At 46.1% G+C, this 18,130-nt stretch overlaps 1 protein-coding gene and 1 long non-coding RNA gene across 9 annotated transcripts in view; both read right to left on the minus strand.

Annotated features, from left to right (window-relative positions):
• GRIK2 (glutamate ionotropic receptor kainate type subunit 2) overlaps positions 1-15,431 on the minus strand; it is a 404,092-nt gene extending 388,661 nt beyond the window's left edge. For 2 of the 8 annotated variants that reach the window (XM_027454785.3, XM_027454790.3), the window contains exons 1-2: positions 12,693-12,829; positions 7,072-7,476 (exon numbers count right to left, since the gene is read on the minus strand). In XM_027454785.3, coding sequence (XP_027310586.1) covers positions 7,072-7,186 — 115 coding nt within the window. In that variant the 5' untranslated portion in view covers positions 7,187-7,476; positions 12,693-12,829. Of the gene's footprint in view, positions 1-7,071; positions 7,653-12,692; positions 12,833-13,783 lie in introns of those variants that run through there. The other 6 variants (XM_072036155.1, XM_072036152.1, XM_072036154.1 and 3 more) reach the window with 5 other exon arrangements.
• LOC119716463 (uncharacterized) lies at positions 1,090-3,763 on the minus strand. Its single transcript, XR_011808454.1, has 2 exons — positions 3,273-3,763; positions 1,090-1,260 (listed from the first exon to the last, which is right to left on the minus strand). It is a non-coding gene; the product is annotated as an uncharacterized lncRNA (long non-coding RNA).
• Positions 15,432-18,130: the final 2,699 nt, after the last annotated feature.

Raw genomic sequence — 18,130 nt, forward strand, 5'->3', positions numbered from 1 at the left:
TATATTATATTCTCCCTGGACTCTTCGGTCAGCGTTACTGAGTTATAAGAACTAGTGACTCTGACAAACAGGGTTGTTTTTTGTTTTGTTTTGCTTTTTTTTCATACTGAATCATCAATAGATATTTTCAACATTCCTAATTTAACTGACATTTAAATCCTGATAACCATTTTATTGATAAACAAGTTTTAAAAGTTTGAGAATGTAAGTACAAATATAATAAAATAGACATTTAGCAAAAATATATGACTCTACTTCCCAAAATCTAAAGATGAAACTCTGTCAAACCCATCAATTAATTAATCTTCTGATGTGTTGACAACAAAGTTTTATTATTTAAGGACCAGCTTTTTTATCCAAAGGCTACAGTGTAGGTATGCTTCAAACTATCCCTGCCATAAACATAAGTCACATTGCTACCAAAGAACTTGTTTTTCTTTAGCCCAGTCAGAAAGGCCTAGAAGTGGAAGCACTTTAAAAATATATGATCTAAGAATGTGTATTTAATTTGAAAGACACATAACTTCTAAATATGCTCATATACGAGTTATTCTATTTCAGTAGCCTTTTGGAAAGACTACAGAAGAATAAATTTCAAGATAATCTGAATCCATTCTAATCCAAATCACTTGCAAAATTTTATCCAAATATATCTTTGCAGCAGGTGCAAAAAGATTAGTCTTAAGCACCACACCCATGGGTCAATTCTAATTCTTGCTCCCTCCCTCCCCCCCCCAAAAAAAAAAATTAGTTTTAATTCGTTAAGAATTACCTTTTAATGAAATTAAGAATACACTTTTAGAGCTTCTGTTTAGTGTTGTACATAGTATTAGAACACCACCTAGTTTATCCAGAGCTGGCTGAGCTCCAGTAATTGGAATAATGATCATTACATGTTTGTTCTGTTCTCTTTGCATTACTGAAAGCTCTGGCTGTTTAAATTGAAGGCACTATATAAACCTAAGACTATTATTACTGTAGAATAAAGGACCCAAAAGACTCAGGGAAAAAAAGCACAAAATTATAAGCATTAATATGATAGTGATCTTTGTTTCTCCATATTCCAATTCAGACGTGACTGCATAATGATATTATGTTATCATATTGTTTAATCTAATCTTCCAACAAACATTACAGCATAACATTATAAAAAGCTTATTCGGGGAACATTAATTTGCCTTGCAGATTGCAGAGTATGGAAATAAGGCACCTTCTAGTTTCTCTTTTCCGTTATTGACAGAACTTCTAGTAATTGCTCCTCTGGAAGAGATTAGAGAGAGTGAAGGTTAAAACTAAGAAAGAGAAAAGGTAAATAAATTAAGTAGGGGACAAAGACCTGCAATTATTTGCAATGACTGCAAAATATTTGATTTTTTTTTCCTAAAACAAAAGGGGATTTTCTCTTCTACAAAATAAAATAAATTAAAATAAAATAAACTCTAATATTTTAGTTTAGAGAATGCTAGTAAATCTCTTTTTCTCTGGGTTCTTATCTCCAGTGACATAAACCATTTCATTTGTCGACATCATTTAAATAGCAGGTATTATTTGAACTTTGCATCACTTCAAAAGCCAAGTAGCAGCCAGAACATAGTGAGTTATACTTCTCACCACCCAATCTATGGGACAATTGTGTGAAAATTCTTTTACAAAGCTGTTGGTGCTCCAAACACCGGCTGAAAGGATCTGGGGATGTTCCAGACAGCCCACACGAATGAAAGCTTTCTTAACCTACATTAAATCTTGATAATACAATAATGAGTCTTTTAAAAGGATCATTCTAATTCCCCTATCTAGTGCAATAAAGACTGTATACAGCTAATCTGCTTTGCCCTTTCAATTAAACTCGTCCAGGACGTTCTACGTAGTCAGCACCCTGAATGAGTCATTAAAATTCTCGTTCTGTAAGAGTTGTGTGCAGCGCACTGTTGTTTCTAAATTCCATTAAATCCAAATGGTCTTTATCGCCCCATGACCACTGTGACTTCAATCAGCCAATTTAATTACCTTACCAAATTGTCAGCAGAAGCAGCAAAGAAAAACAGGAAGGGCTGTGACGTTATCAAATTGAAATCTTCCTCTGCGCTGTTTAATCTGGAGCAGTCAATAACAATGCTTCTCACCTCCTTGCTACCTTCCCGAGGCTCTTAACCTTACTCTTCTTTCAAAGATTTCTGTTGCTGTTTATAAGACTGATTTTGAACTCGTCTCCGTGAGGATGTTAACACGTATTGAAAGCTTCTTGTCCTTGGCAGTAAAATATTCGTTGGCTCTAAGTGCTGGAATTACCAAACCACGGACCTCTAGGGCTGCTACAACAAGTGTTTACTTTGCAGATATTCATCGCACTCTGGATCGGAAGGCAGGCTGCTGCCTTCACGACCAAAACCAGCCATGTACGTTCTCCCGTTTCTCTCTTAAATACGCGCGGAAAGGTTGCATCCTTCCACGAAAGAGTGCCAGTGCAAAATCCAAAGGAAAGAAATTGCACATCAAAGAGATCTAATGCATGTCCATTCCGGTAAATCTCTACTTGGTCACCCAGCGGCTATTTATCACTTGAGCTTGTCTCATAACCTTTTGCAGAGGCTTAGCTCTCACTGCTTTTCCACGTCTTTGCTGGCTTTAGATGGTAAAAATGGTCACCTGAACCTTTGAAACGTATAGCTCGACAACCACCGGCAACTGCACAAGCCATGGACGCAGAGAGCTAGCCTCCTCGCTGGTTTTGCCAAGCCCTGTCTCGGGAAAACAGTTTTGTGGAGATAAACTCAATCCGTTTGAGCCAAAGGAGCTCAGTTAAGTAGTATGGCAGATTACACCCCTGCCGCACCTTCACGAGAGAGGTTTCCAAAGTGCAGAGTTTCCCTCTTTAAGTTCCCACAATGGATTTGAAAATGAGGTCGTTTTCTATTCTGTCCCAAAGATTACATGATCATCTACAGCTCTGCTTTGCAACTATTTTAACTGTTTTCCTTTTGTGTAGTAAAACAGGAAAGTGTTAAGTTTTGTAATGATATGGTGCGTTGGCTTTGTTTTTCTTTTTTGTTTATCTATTTTTCTTCAGAAAAGAAAAGGTCAACAGTAGGAAATTATTTTGTGAAGAGTTCAAAACTCTACCTTCATTCCTTGAAAAGTATTCTACCTCTTTCCTCTTGGTTTTATTTTGTTTTTAAATTGGGGGTAGGCGAATCCTCCTTCCCTTGTGCCCCCCTACCCCTTTTTATATATATAACACATTCTAACCTGCAACACTCATCTCCCTTTCTCACCTGCTTGAAGCCGGGATTCACTGGAAATACCCACAACGCCAAATCAGCGACGAGGCAAGACTACAGACACGGGCCTCTGCTTTTCTTTTCTTTTTGAAAGAGCTGAAGTAAGGAGAAAAAAATGCCCGGTAATGTGGGGAAACTCTTAGCAGGCCAGTGGGCTCCCTGAGGAGCAAATCCTAAGTCCTTCGCACACTTTCACTTGAGTTACCTGAGGGGGAATTAGGAAACGCAAGGGCCAAACCTCTTTCACCTCCCGCTCACTGCTCCATATTCAAACCTTTGATGTAGGGAAGACGGGCAGGGTTTTGTTCCGCATTGTCTTCGGCAGCAGAGACAAGGCCCGAAGCGGGTAATTTAAATAAAGAGTATTTTAGAGTAGTCCAAAGGAAGTAGAAAGCATAGGAACCGGGGAGAAAAGAGGGGTTTTAAGTAGCCCGGCGTCTTACTGCCTTGGACGAGACGAGTAGGCTTGTGTAAACAGGTGAAGAGTTGCTGATGGGTAACAGCTCTTAATGGCTTGTTCATTCAGCCTCATGAGTGCTGGGGTGCCCCGAGGGGAGAAAAAAGAAGAAGCGAGCGGGGCCCGGCGGGGCCGGGGCTGGGGAGTCTGTACGGAGCGGCCCGGCTCGGCCCGGCCCGACCGCGTTACCCGGGCTTCCCGGGAGCTGCCGTCGGGCTCTTCCACGGGAGCAGAGAATGGGAAAGCTACGAAACGCGATCCCCGATAATGGAGCGGATCCGCCGACGGGCACAGATTGGGGCTTTCGTACGGTGCCAAATGATAAGGGAACGGTTTCCATCACACTTAGCTACGGAGAGACAAATGCTAGGCAGCTGCTTTTCTCCTTTCTCAAGCTGGGACCCGACCCTTTATCCACATTAGTGGTATACACTTAGGTTTAATTTAGCAATGTTTTTTGTTCTTGTTTGAAACCCTCGAGTGTGGTGGGTACAAGCCTCACTCTCAGTAGTCCCTGGGCTTGCCCGTGGGAAGCTATTCACAAACGGCAGAGGCTGGCCGCAAGCCCCATGAGGTGAGGTGGCCCTGAGGAAGGGTGGTGGTGTGATGCCCAAATACCATGTTGCCTGACTCGAGTGCCGCCAGAGAGTGACTGATGCCATCGCACCAGCCTCTCGCCGTTCCTGCTCCATAAGGCACGGACAAAAATACCCTGCTGCCTTTGACCCAGGCGACTCGACTTCCCTGTGTGGTTGCTAAAAGGTATGTGAGAGTGAGAGTGAAAGTGAGAGAGAGAGAGAGAGAGAGAGAGAAAGGACGTGCTGGCTAGTCCCAACAATGACAGAAGCCGTGGGAAGGACAATGTGAATCCACGGTGGTTAATTTGCACAGGAGGAATGAGGGGGCTGCAGCTCTGGCAGGTTTCAAGCTCTCCCCCGTTGCCATAGCGCTGCTGGCTGAGGAAGAAGAACGGGGGCTGGCAGGCTGCCTTCTGGAGGGAATCTCCTCAGCCCTCGCTTCTCGGGAAGGACTCCACGGGAAGGCACGGGCATCCCGGCCTCCTGGTCGCAGAAGAGACAGATAGCACAGGAGCCCGGAGGAGTCGGCAGGGAAATCCCCTTTCAGAAATAACCAAAGCTCTTTCACAAAACTCCCTGTTCCTTCCCTCCTCCCCGCCATGCCCTACGCACAGAGATGTCACCCTCTGGGGAAGGGGCCGGGCGGCTCTGGCGGTCAGAGTCGCTACGCACCTGAACCAGGCTAAACCCAGACTCCTCACAGCATGGATGTGCAACAGGCCCGGCTGAGCAGGGGGAAAGCCTTCCTCGGGCTCTCTTACTTCTAAGATCTCCCATACTAAAATAAACCAAACAACACTCCTTGCTTCCAAGCCTCACAGTTGGGTTGGCGACATTTCTTTTTACAGACAAGAAAAAGGAGTCCGTGCTTCAGAAGCAGGCTCATACTTCGCTGCTACAAACAATGAAGTGAGCGTAACCCGTTAACCGACTAGATGACCCGGAGGCAGTTCGGAAGGGAAGTTAGCCTAGAAAAATACGTTCCTGTGCCACCATGTCACTGGGTGCTGGAGTCCCGCTGCACCAGCCTCGGGTGTCAGGATTATTGATTATTTGAATCATTGCCAAAATGCTGCTCACCAGGGCTGTCTCTACAGGTACGTTGGATCAACAGTTCAGAGAGGATGCTAACCTAAAGGAGGAATGCTCACCTCTTTCCAATGGTGTTGCCGGGAAGATACTTGTTTACATAGCTACCTTTGAGATTAATTGAAGGGTCCTGGAGACCGACCCTCGGCTCCGCCTATGAATCCCGGTCTGAGGAAGGACGGACAGATGGACAGTGCCAGACCGCAAGCAGCCCCGGTGCTAATTTCACGGCCATGACTACGGAGCAGACTGAATGCAAAATAAGCCCCGCAATGATATACGGACCCGTTTAGCCATGTCCAAAGAAACAAGCATTCCTGAAGACGGTTGCTAGGAGCAACGTGCCTTAAGCACCACCTTTAGATCAGATGGAAGCAGAAAATAAGTGCTACTAGGAATTCAGCACACGAGATCAGTAGCAGCCTGGTGACTTTTTCATCATTACTAACCTTCCCCACATAAAAGTGTATGCGGGGGGGAATTTAAGCAAAATTAGAGGCAGACCGAGGCGCTACTCCCAGGCGAAGACAAGAGCCTTTAGTGCCCCACGGAAAGGGTTGTAGCGGCTGCTAACAGCTTACAGCGGCCACTTCAAGAGCAGGTGCTTTCCTCCCTCCAGCCACACTGCCGGCAGGCACAGAGGATGCCGCTTGTCCGGGGATGCAACTTTCGGGATGCCCCCTCGCCCGCTGCGCCTGCGGTGTCCGGGCGGGCGCGGACCGGGCGCGGGGTCCCGCCGTGGGGCCCAGCCCGGAGGCGCTCCCCGGCCAACACATACTGGCTCGGAAGTGAGGTTAACTTTCCCTTCCGTCCTGCCCTTGCTTACTGTAAAACTTCTGCAGAGGATACACAGCGGCCGAAATTCCTCCCTCGCTTGCTTTCTTATGCACACGTACACACGCGCGGACACACGCAGAGCTCTTGAGGTTAGTTGCATGGTCCGGGTGGGATAGTCTTTAAACTGTGAAACCCCTCTGCTCACCTTGAAATTTCATTCCGATAGATGTTTTTTGTTCTCCCTTCTTCCCTCTTTTTTTTTTTTTTTTTTTTTTTTATGGGGTTAGGATGGGGACATGTTGGACCTCTTAGAACTTTCCCCGCAAGCCGTGTTTTTGAAGAGTTCCGTAAAGACTCTTTCGCGATCACGGAACAAGGCATAAACCATCTCTTGTTTAACCCAAAAGGCCACCGAAGTGGCAAACGCTGCCCGGGAAGCCAGCCCGCAGGTCTCGCATTACAGCGTCGCGCCCATACGGAGTCGGCTCGGATGGAGCAGGGACGCGCGACCGAAACTTAACAACTAGTTGACAGATTTTAACTGATCAAGCACTGCGTTAGCCGTGCTTTCCACTACTATGGAAACAAAAAGGTACATTACGAGGAAGCCACGCAAGCTCCGCAGAGCCCTAGGCAAACGCGTTTGCCAGTCATTTTTCTCTCCATTGTTATTATAATTATCATCACCGTGCCGTTACTACGGCTACAATGAGCTGCAGCGACAGAAAAAACACACAGCAATTCATCCCTCCGGATGCAAAATGCACAGGGACTTCGGTACTTGACTCCGGTAGCACGTCCCAGCTCTCCCCCTGCACCCCCTTCTGAGTCAATCCTACGTAAATCGCATTCAGGCTTAAACGCACAATGAAAAAGTGTCGGGAAATCTTACCAAATCTTAATACATGTGTAGTTCCTTGAGAATATCCAATCCACAGTAAGCAAAGAAGGAGTCTAGTGGTGCATCTGAAGACTGGATTAGTTAGAATAGGGGAAATAATCTTCATGATGTTTCTATGCACACACGCGCTGCCTTACTTCCCCCTTCTAAGCCGTCAGGTTTCCCGGTAGGGTGAGAATGAGGATACGTAAACTGATGGCCCTCAGACACGATCACGGCATGGTCACAGACAGAGGAGAGAGTCTACGCTTCCCAAACCCATTAGCAATCCCTGCATGTTCTTCATTCACTGCGCCAAGGAGCAACCTTCAACTGCAAGGAATGGTGGGACATCCATGTTAGTCGGGGGAGAATCCTTGAGAAATCCAAACACACACAATGTCCAGCCGAGTAAACCTGGGAGGCAAGAAAGGAGGAAAATCAATAGGTAATCCAGCTCGAGAAACCGCTGAGGTATCGCCACATAGCGAGAGTCAATGAGCACCAGCCGTTTTACTGGCGAAGCTTTTGCCGTGCTCCCATTCTACTGCACTGCTGCACAGCTTCTGACGCGAAGCCAAGATTAAGTGAGAGAAATTGAGATAGCTCTTCTCGTCTTAAGGCTGCCTGCCAGACAGCCTTCCCAATTCCTATTATGCAACCGATCTGATCGCCTAGTGTTCTCGGAGGAAAAAAAAAAAAAAAATGCAGCCCGGTTTTACATACGTGTTTTTAATTGTTATTAGTATTTCGGTTGTTCTGGACAATATCTGTAGGGATCTGTGGCGGGGGGTGGGGAGGGAGAGGAGAGGGCTGTAGGAGAGAAGGGAATCGGCTTTATAAAAATCAATTCATGCATTTTAATAGCTGACAGGCTGGGTCGAAATCACTTAGCTTTAGAGTTGTGAAAGAGAAGGCTGACAACAAAGTCATGCAGGTTGTCAGAGCAACGTTTAGGCTAAAAAAAGATCTTGATATTCACTAACGTTCACTAACTGTTGCTTACTCACTTTAATGCATGAAATAGGATAAATGTGATAGTTTTTATATTGTCTGTCCATAGGAACTTGCCCCGGACTCAGTGATTACGGAGCACCAGCCTGCTTCTGCAAGGTAAACAGGAGCAGATAGTGGATACAACAGCCTTGTTGAATGCACAGACTTGTATTTCAGTTTCGCTCAACTTGCTTGAGATTTCAGTATTTTTTAAAAAGACGGTGACTTATGGATTTGCCTGTTTGTATTTTGCACTCTATTCTGCCACTTTTTTCTTTTTTTTTTTTCTAACACACAGCTTTCCTTTCACTCTAGTATTATCGAAGTATTGCTGTTCCTCCCTGTACTAAGAGGTGCATGTAGTTTGTCATTTTGTGGTCCTCAGTGAGAACAATAGCACTCTCTAGTTTGATAACGGGATACTGAGTTTATATCTGCAGCTGCAGCCATTGACTTTTGTCTTTTGGCCAGGTGTTCCAAAGAAGATAAACTCACTCTCTGGACTACTTCAGATTTTTTTTCGGAAACACAATCAGTTATGTGCTTGTGACCATTAAAATATGTTGAACCAGGACTGTCAGACTTTACAATCTAAGTGAAGCTTTTGCTGAACCTACTTAAACATTATTACAAATATTAAAAGACAATTCCTAGATTCCCCACAAGGAAATGAATTCATTTTATTCTATATTCTGCCTACAGAGATCTTTTGTCTCCTTTATCTCCCTCGTTGCCTTTTATTACCAAAGAAAATATCACTAAGAGACTTCCCCCACACATACATATAGATGAACACAGAATATACCTGACCTTACAGAAATAAATACCAATGATGCCAAGCTAATGAGAATAGTCTGTGGAATCTATCAGAAGGAGAGCATGGCAAAGGTGAGTTCCAGTTTATTTTTAAATGACATCTGTGTATCTTGGAAATGTAAAGAATTTAATTTATTACTTTTAATGTTGGTGCTTTGTATCCCTGAAAGTGTTAGCAATTCACAGTAACTTTTTTTTTTTTTTTTATCATTATGGCTTATGATTTTCTCTGCATGCATTTACTAAAACACTGTAAAACGCTGATGAAAAGAAATGTACGTTCTGTGAAGGGATTATTAAACATCATCGATTTTTTTTTTCTTTAAGATGGAGGCATAACTGCAGTGTCAAAAATAAGTATCATGAATGGCTAGTTCTGCAGTCTAGCAGGGAATTCAATCAGACGATTTGACTGTTGGAGCACTTTAAAAAGAACACCTAGTGCTAAAAGCAAGGATATCTAGCGACTCCTTCAGTTCACACTTAGAATATCTCCTAGGGAAAAAAAAAAAAAAAAAAAAAAAAAAAAAAAAAAAAAAAAAAGCACAGATCGAGATGCTCTTTCTTGTATTTGCATTTTTTTTTTTCTGTTCTACTTGTTCATATTTTATCTTAGTCCAAGGAGAAATAAAACTGACATGCATGAACACTGTGAACGTTCTTTCCTTCCTCATCTTTCCCGTGGTGTTACTGAAATAAAGGACATTAGGCATCTTTTTAATTCTGACTGCACATATGTAGCTTCCTGTCAAAACTGTTTTTTTAATTTAACTTAGCACTGGTAAGCATTTCTGAAAGCATATGATTCATCAAGAGCTTTAGCACAATTGACAAGACAAACTTTGGGCAAAGCGACCCCTTTAATCAGTCTGATTTTCTGAGGTATCTTTAAATAAATAAATAAATGCAGCTACCTGTAATCAACCCCAGCAGAGCTCCTACGATTTCCTAACTCACCCAGGCATTGCTCCCACACCTTGAATGACAAACCAACGTATGATCAATCCCTTACACTGCTAACCGCTCAGCTGTCTCCCGGACCCTCCGGCCGCACGGGTAAGGCTGAGGCCGAGTTTTTCCCTTTCCTCCACCGACGACAGCTGAGCGGCACCACGGACAGAGCCCGGCCCGGCCCGGCTCGGCTCGGCTCAGCTCTGCACGGCTCTGCTCCTTCAGCACCACGGAGAGCTCTGCCGACCCCGCCGGCCAGCCCCCGCCTCGCCAGGTCGCACCAGGCGTCCCAACGCCCCCGCCAGTCATTTCGCGACGCGGAAAGAAAATCGCGATACGCCATCGGCATCCCTACAGGCACGTCTGGTAGCCTGGGCGATGCCAGCTGGCCCGCTGCCTTGTGGAGGTTTGTGGGATCGGGAGGAGTACCACTCTCCTCCTCTGAGATCACCATCGCCTAATGCCCTGTGCCAACGCCACCTCTCCCTTCGTTCACATCCTAGTGATCTCGTAGTTAATCGAGATTTACTTCCCCAAGAATATCGGTTCCTTATCAAAAAGTAAAACTTCCAAGACATAGGAAGTATTGAATATGAGGTGACTGAAGACTATTTATACACTATACAATTAACTACAGCCTCCGACTTCACCACCCTAGATTCCTTTTCTCTTGATTGGACTTTAGCTTCTTTTATTCTTTGTGAGAGGGAAGGGTAATCTTTAAAAACATACTTTGGTCCACCCTCCAGAATAATTTTAGCATGAGATCAGGAAAATGTCCTTAACTCCTTTCATATTTCCTTCCCTGTGAGACATACAGTTCAAAGGTTGGAGATCCCTAATCAAATATTCTGCTGGAGAAGCTGGTTTTGTCTCTCAGGGGCTTGTCACCGCTGTTATGCAGGTCTTTTCAGATTAAAGTCTTTATGAAACAGCCCTCCTCACTTCAGTGATCAGCAACTGGAAAATCTACAATTCCTTGGCTATACGTTTTAATTTCTTTTACATTTTGTCCATCTATATTAGGCATAGTGATAATACATTTTTAATACACAAGGACGATGTTCAAGTGAAGCTGGTATGAAAAATAGCATTCCAGCTATAAGGGGAAAGGAGAATAGATTCTCTAAGGCCTTTAAACCTTTTCCGGCTAATAAAAGCCTACTAAATTCTTTGGGTATGTGTCAGGTATAAATGGTGATCTTATGTACCTAATGTTTCATTTGGAAAGGAGAGATATGTGATTCTGATTACCTTATTACATCAGGCACTTTTTTTTTTTTTCCTTCAGAACATATTTTCATGTGCTGTTATCATAATAAAAGTTAATCCAGTTCCAGCTAGCTGCCACCTACTGGGATGTATAGTTTTACCATATCACTTTAAAAAAGAAATGGCTTTCATTTTCAGGTCATAGCTATGTCTCTAAGAACAGACGATAGGGTTTTTTATCACTTATTCTACAGTTTTGTCCTCTCCCAACATCAACTGATATAAATTCGCATGTATTTAACATGTGACCCCAAAGCTTTGTCTTTCGGGCATTTTTTGGCAAATTCTTGCAAAGACTTACATGCCACCACGGTCCTCTGAGTGTTGCAATCTGGTGTGAGGAGAGCCACAGCTTACCACAACACCTGACTAGCCTCTCCAGATCAGACAAGTATTGCAGCTTTGCTGACAAAGCAGTAACACAGTCCTCCCTTTTTAAAGGTTTCCCTAGGTATTCGGACGAATGTTGATATTATCATTGAAAAACACATTGTGGCCCACTTGCACTTCACTCCCATCAGCTCTAAAAATCATAGGTTCCCCTCTGTCTGTTATTAGCTCAGTCCAAATTTACAACCAAGTTTCTGCTACGCTGATGATTAATGACATTTTAAGATGGTAATTAATTTTTAGCTAGCGGAAAGACGTGCATTCTAATTAACGAACTGAGTATGCCATAGATTAACTTGTTCAGGCACTTTGGGGTATCACAGCAATGCACTTTCCTAGCAGGTTTTAAGCAACGAGAAGAAATATTTATGACATTATCTGCAGATCAGCCTTTCGTCCCTTCAGTTTTCTTTGGGCTGGGGAAGCTGTGAACGATTTCAGAGAGGGAGGAAGGATGTTTAACATTCTCCACGCTCTACTCCACCAAAAGTTTCTAAGGAAAACGTGAAGAGAGGTTTCATTATAATGTATTCTTTCCTTCTCAGTGCGCAAGGGCTCTTGCAGTCATGCCGCCACGCTGTAGGCAGGAATGTCTCTTGCTTCACACAGAGTGTCGGCTCCCTGGCTGGGTTAGCGACGGATGCTTTCCCAAGGAATGCCGAATTTGTTCAGAAATGAACCACCGGAGTGCCGAGCAGCCGAGAGGTGGGTGCCGGGGTAGGGCCAGGAGGAGACCCTACGGAAGTAGCGACTCCTGTCCACCCACAACTCTAGGGAAGTTGCAGCCCGTTTCTCACCTCGCCTCCCCCTAGCGAGGGGGGGCACCGCCTCCTGGCTCTCGTCTCGGCCACCCCGAGACCGCGGGGCACAGCCCGGGGCTTCCGCGGGAGCCGGGCGGGGGGCACCAGGGGGGCTACACTGCCCTAGCCCCTCGCCCCCACTTCCCACCCTTCCGCCCCCAGCCTGGGGCTGGTGCGAAGCAGCGCAGGGTGGGGGGAGTGAAAGGCGACAGAGCCCAGCGTCAGGATCCGGCCAGCCCAGGGTCCTCCAGCTCAGCGCCCCCCTTTGCCCGGAGACACCTGGCCGAGGGACAGCGCAGCGACGGTGCTTCCCCACCCACCGCTACCGCCCCCCCCCCGCAGCCCCTCACTCGCATGCAGCCCCTCCGGCCGTGGCGGCCAGCCGGAGACCGCGGGACATCATCCTACCTTGAGCTGAGAGAGGGGAAGCGGGGAGGGAGAGGAAGGCGGAGGCGGGGGGAAGAAGGGCGGTGGCAGGACGCCGGGGGATGCCCGGGCTGCGGTGCAGCCGGCGTCCGGGCACCACTGACGGCGGCTGCAAGCGGCGGCCAAGGGAGGGAGGGAGGGAGGGAGGGAGGGGAGGAGGGAGGGAGGGAAGGAGGGAGAGAGCGAGGGGAGGAAGGAGGGAGGAAGGAAAGGAGGGATGGAGGGAGGAGAGGAGGGAGGGAGATCCGCCTCCCGTCGGGAGCGCTGCACAGCGCCCTTTAAAGGAGCAGAAACCCGCTTTCTCCGCGGCCGCCGCTCCGCGCTCGCCGCAACGCCGAGCCCCGCGCCGGCGGCAGGGCTCCGCGGGCGGCCGGCGAAGCAGAAACGCTCCCGGCTCTCCCTCCCCCGCCACCGCCCGAGGGGCCGAGCTCGCCAGGAGGCGCCCTTCCAAGGCACGAAAAATCTGATCGGGGTCCCGCAGCCTGTTTTGCAAACACAGAGGTGTGTGTGTGTGTGTGGCGGGACGGCTTTGGCCCTCCAGGACGGCGCCCAGCGACCCCCCCCCCCCCCAACCCCGCTCCATCTCGTGCCCACCGGGGTGCCAGAAAAAGTCCGGGTGCCTTTGGCTGCTTGCTCATGGTGAACCCCGACTGCCTCCCCTTCCCCCCCCCCCCCCTCCCCCAGGCCTCCTTTTTCCTTGGGCTAGCGGGGACTGAGCTCGGACACTTTGTCACCACCCTGTCCATTCGGACAGAGGGCCGGGGTGGAAGCTCGTAGGAGGGCGAGCAAAGCGGGGACGAGAAGGACGCAGCGAGCCTGGGCCCGCGGCGAGGGGGGGCAGAACTAGAGCCCCCCATGGGAGCCGCCACCGCCTGCGCGCCCCTCCCGGCCCGACACGCTCCTCAGCGGGGGGATGAGCTGGGGTGAGAAATGTAGTCCCGTCTCCCCTCCTCGCCCTCTGGCAGGATTTCCAGTGCTCTCCTCTCTCCCCCTGCTCCGCTCGCCCCCGCAGCGCCACAGGCATCTGCCTAATTCCCCTCTCCTCCCCATTGCGTTCCCCGGCTCGGACGTGCCTTGAAGCGCTGCAGGGTTCCCCCACCCTCAGCCTTCCCGAGGTTCGGTCTCCCGGCAGACGTGCGGTGCAGTTTGACTGGAGAATTGCCGTCCCCTTGCCTTTCCTTCACGCCAAACGCCCGTCCCCGCATCCGCGGGGGAGCGCTGCCCGCACCCCCAAAAGGATGCTCAGGGTTTTCCCTGCTCCATCCGCCCAAGCGATCCACCAGGGAGCCGCGGTTATCGGTGCCGGGCGGGCTCGGAGAGCGTCAAAGAGATGGGGCTGGGGCGGGTGGGGGCTGGTGACTGAGAAGCTCCTATAATTAAGTAAACAGCAGAGTTGTTGTGCGGAGTAAATAAATAGTCAATGATCCCATTGTTGGGCCGGGCGCAGGCGGCACAGACCGCGACGGGCTCGCCGCGATTGGGCTCTGGCCGCTGTGACTTGCAGCCTAATCGCCCCGCAGCACAGCTCTTAATTACTTGCAGTGCGCTTCCATGGCCGACAGAAAATTCATTAGTCACTCCATCCGCCCCAAGCTGTAATGGAGATAACTCTTGTGAAAAACCAAAGGCAGCGGCAAAGCGAAGCGCTTGGTGCCACCCTGGGAGCGAAGGGCACCAGGCAGGAGGCTCCTCGCCGGGGGGAACCGTGTGGTTGCTTGTGGGGCCGCAGGAACCCAAAGGGGGCAACCCCGGCTAAAACTGAGCCTGGTGGGGTGCCGCCGGAGGGAGAGGCGTCGCGGGGATGGCCCAAGCGACCGAGGGATGTCCACGACCTCCGAAGGCGAGGCCGGTTAACACTGCGGGCAGGTGGAGGGTGGGAAACGTGCGAGGTCTGATGAGCGAGTAACACCTGTGCGAGCAGCGGCTCGGTGATTCCGGCCCTCTTTTGTCGCTGACTGCCTTTGTGCTGTTACTCTCCAGAGTTTCCAGATATAAACACAGAACGAGGCAGTCATATAAATATACGGGACTCAACGGTGTCTTTCTAAGATGAGAGAAAGGAAGGCAGGGGGAGAAAAGGGGTGTGGCATTTTATGTCTATTATCACACATAGATTGTGTAATACCTTCATGAAATCGTTTCACCTAAGCTACATCCATGCACAGTCTTTTCCCTTGTTACTTGGATTACAGTTCTGTCCAGACATGGGATCCTCAGTTTTACTCAGCCTACAACATTTTACACAGAATCCTTAGGCAGGCGATTCCCAATGTCACCAGAGCTGCCACCAACTTCTATCACTCTGGATATCTGAGGACTTCACATAAATACCATTATTATTCAAGTGAAGAAATTTGGAGCAGGAAAACATGAGTAAGTCAAAGATTGCTCTAAAAACCTGTGACATAATAGGAAGACAATATAGGATTCTCTTTTCTCATGCTTTGATTACTGTAAAAGCCCATAATTTCAAAACTGACGAAGTTTCTAGTTATCTTTCCAGTTTCTTCCCAGTTACACTGCAGGAGCTTTGAACTTTATCGGCATCGAACACCAAAAAAAAAAAAAAAAAGAGCATATAGGAAAGCACAGGCCCAGCTTGCCACTATTCAAAATAAGATGTACTGGCGAATGTGTCATGCAAGATGCTGGGCTCTTACAAGGATAAACAACAACAACAACATAAAAACAATACAAAAACAAAACCTACAAGCTTACTCACTTGCTTTTTTTGATTGTTGATTATTTTAATGTTATATCTTCACCAGTAATTTAAAACATTTTTTCAAATGTGAATAAGAACTTCACCCCAATTAAAAAAAAAAAAAAAGGTAATTGAATTTGTAAACATCTTCAAAAGAATGGTTTCTAGGTTTGTTTGTTTTCCTCTTAATTATTTCTGAAGATATAGAATGGAATAATATGGGTTTATCACAGTCCCATCCCATTAGGTGCATTTGCACCTTGATGTTTGAAATGATGTAAACTTGTAGCGCAATTCCCTTAAGCATTTCAAAATAAAATATCCAAGGATGTCAGACTTTATTTATTATTATTATTATTATATTTTTCCTCCACATAAATTTATCACTAGTACTCAGCACATTCAATATTTTTTTTCTTTCCTTGCTTCAGTTTGGGTGAGCTATGCCAATGTAAACTCTGGCAAAATTTTAAGATCTTTCAAAAGAATTTCAGTGGAAATCTGTGACACTTCCAGATCTACAAAGACACAAAACTAACCAATATCTTCTCTGAGGTGTTCTCATATAAGCTTTTGCTCTTCAAATTAATGAGCTAAATATGAGTATTGACACTTATTCAAGATAAGAAGTTCACAACTTGTGCTCTGCCACAGTAAACACTGAAACAAACTTCCAGGGCTTCCGATCTTAGGCAACTGAATATTTTGTTCTTTCTGCCAGATATTCTTTTATTTTTGTTATCTTTTTGTGATTTCAAAAATGCCAGTTTTTCTTTCAGAAATTCTGTGTCCTACTGCTTTGTGATAGGGAATTCTGCTACAGTTCGTGGTAAAGAAAGAATTATCATCATACTAATTTGGCCAAGGAAAATCCTCCCAGATTTCATCTATTTTCACAGATTTTTGTGGCTTTTAATTATGATCTTTTTATAGTCATGCTAGTCAGGCCGGATGCATGTATCAAATCTTGTACCTTCAAACCTGAGACTGAGCCAAAACAGGATGTAACAAAAGAAAAAATCATCTATTTGTCTAAAAGCAATAAATCCCTGTTCTTGTATTAGCCACTTGAGGGAGACAACGAGCCACAGGTTACATTTGTCTGTCAGTTTGATGGATCACATACAAAACTGAATTTGTAATTGATGATGGGTTTGCATCCATTGTGTGTTAATTTTAAAAAATACTGATCTGGTGTAACACAGAAGGCATAATGTTGTTCATAGCAGTTCATAGATCTGTCTGATAGTTTTCTTCTCTCGCTTTACACTGTTGAACAAGACAGGGTCATCTCAAGACTTTCACTAACAGCTCTTAGACAAGAATATCTAGCCTTTTCAGATGGTATCTCAGGCTCTATAATTAATATCCCGAACGTGGTCAAGGTCTAACTAAGACTTACTTACAGGTTAACTCACCTTATTGTTTCAGTGAAGTGCATTACATTAAGAGGCCTAAGATACAACACTACAAAGAGCCACAAAAGAATAAAAACTTTCCCTGAGTCTGAATACCTTTCAACAGAGAAGCATTACTGGGACATTTTATTTTACTTTCTTTGGTGCCAGTCACAATGCATCGTATAATATCTTCTATAGACTGCAATATTATGTAGACTTTCCATGAAGTCTTTCATGGATTAAAAACCTTTATATTTAAAAAGGGTTCTGTTGTTTAACATAGATAGCTTTATGTCAACTGTCACTCATCACTATGTCCTCTTACCTGAAGAGGACATAGAGATGACTTTATTTCTTCATTTATTCCTTCTTCTGAATATTCAAAGAAATAGTAAATGGCAATCCCATCTTCAGAAATGGTGAGAAGGAAGATGTGTTGCAGAAGGAAAGGATCTGGGGGTGTTGGTCTACGCTTGCCTGAACATGAGCCAGCAGTGTCCTCAGATGGCCAAGAAGGCCAATACCATCCTGGCTTGTATCAGGAATAGTGTAGCCAGCAGGACCAGGGCAGCAATATCTGTACTCTGCTCTGGTGATGCCGCACCTTGAGTACTGTGTTCAGTTTCAGTCCTCTCACTACAAGAAAGACATTGAGGTCCTGGTCCAGAGAAGGGCTACAAAGCTGGTGAAGGGCCTGGAACTTAAGTTCTGTGAGGAGCAGCTGAGGGAACTGGGGTTGTTTAGTCTGAAGAAGATGCTCAGGGGAGACGTTATTGCTCTCCACAAATACCTGAAAAGAAGTTGTGGGAAGCTGGGGGACAGCCTCTTCTCTCAGACGACTAGTGATAGGACTAGAGGGAATAGGTTCAATTTGTGCCAGTGGAGGTTCAGGTTGGAAATTAGGAGACGTTTCTTTTCAGAAAGAGTAGTCATACATTGGAACAGGTTGCCCAAGGAGTCACCATCTCTGGGGGTGTTTAAGAAAAGGTTGGATATGGTACTTAGAGTCATGGTTTAGTGGGTAATACTGGTGGTTAGGGAATGATTGGACCAGATGATCCTGGAGGTCTTTTCCAACCTTAATTATTCTGTGATTCTAAGACCTACAGGCTTGTCAGGCTCAACTCTATCACTGGGGAAGTGATGGAGCAGCTAATCATGGATACCATTCCTAGGTACATGAAGGACAAGAAAATCATTGGGAGTAGTCAACATAGTGGAAGTCATTCTTGACCAAATTGGACATGGCTTAGTGGGTGACAGTGGTAGTAAGGTGATGGTTGGATCAGATGATCTCAAAGGTCTTTTAAAATCTT

The sequence above is a fragment of the Anas platyrhynchos genome, chromosome 3 (genome assembly GCF_047663525.1).
Source record: "Anas platyrhynchos isolate ZD024472 breed Pekin duck chromosome 3, IASCAAS_PekinDuck_T2T, whole genome shotgun sequence".
In the NCBI taxonomy this organism is placed as follows: Eukaryota; Metazoa; Chordata; class Aves; order Anseriformes; family Anatidae; genus Anas; species Anas platyrhynchos.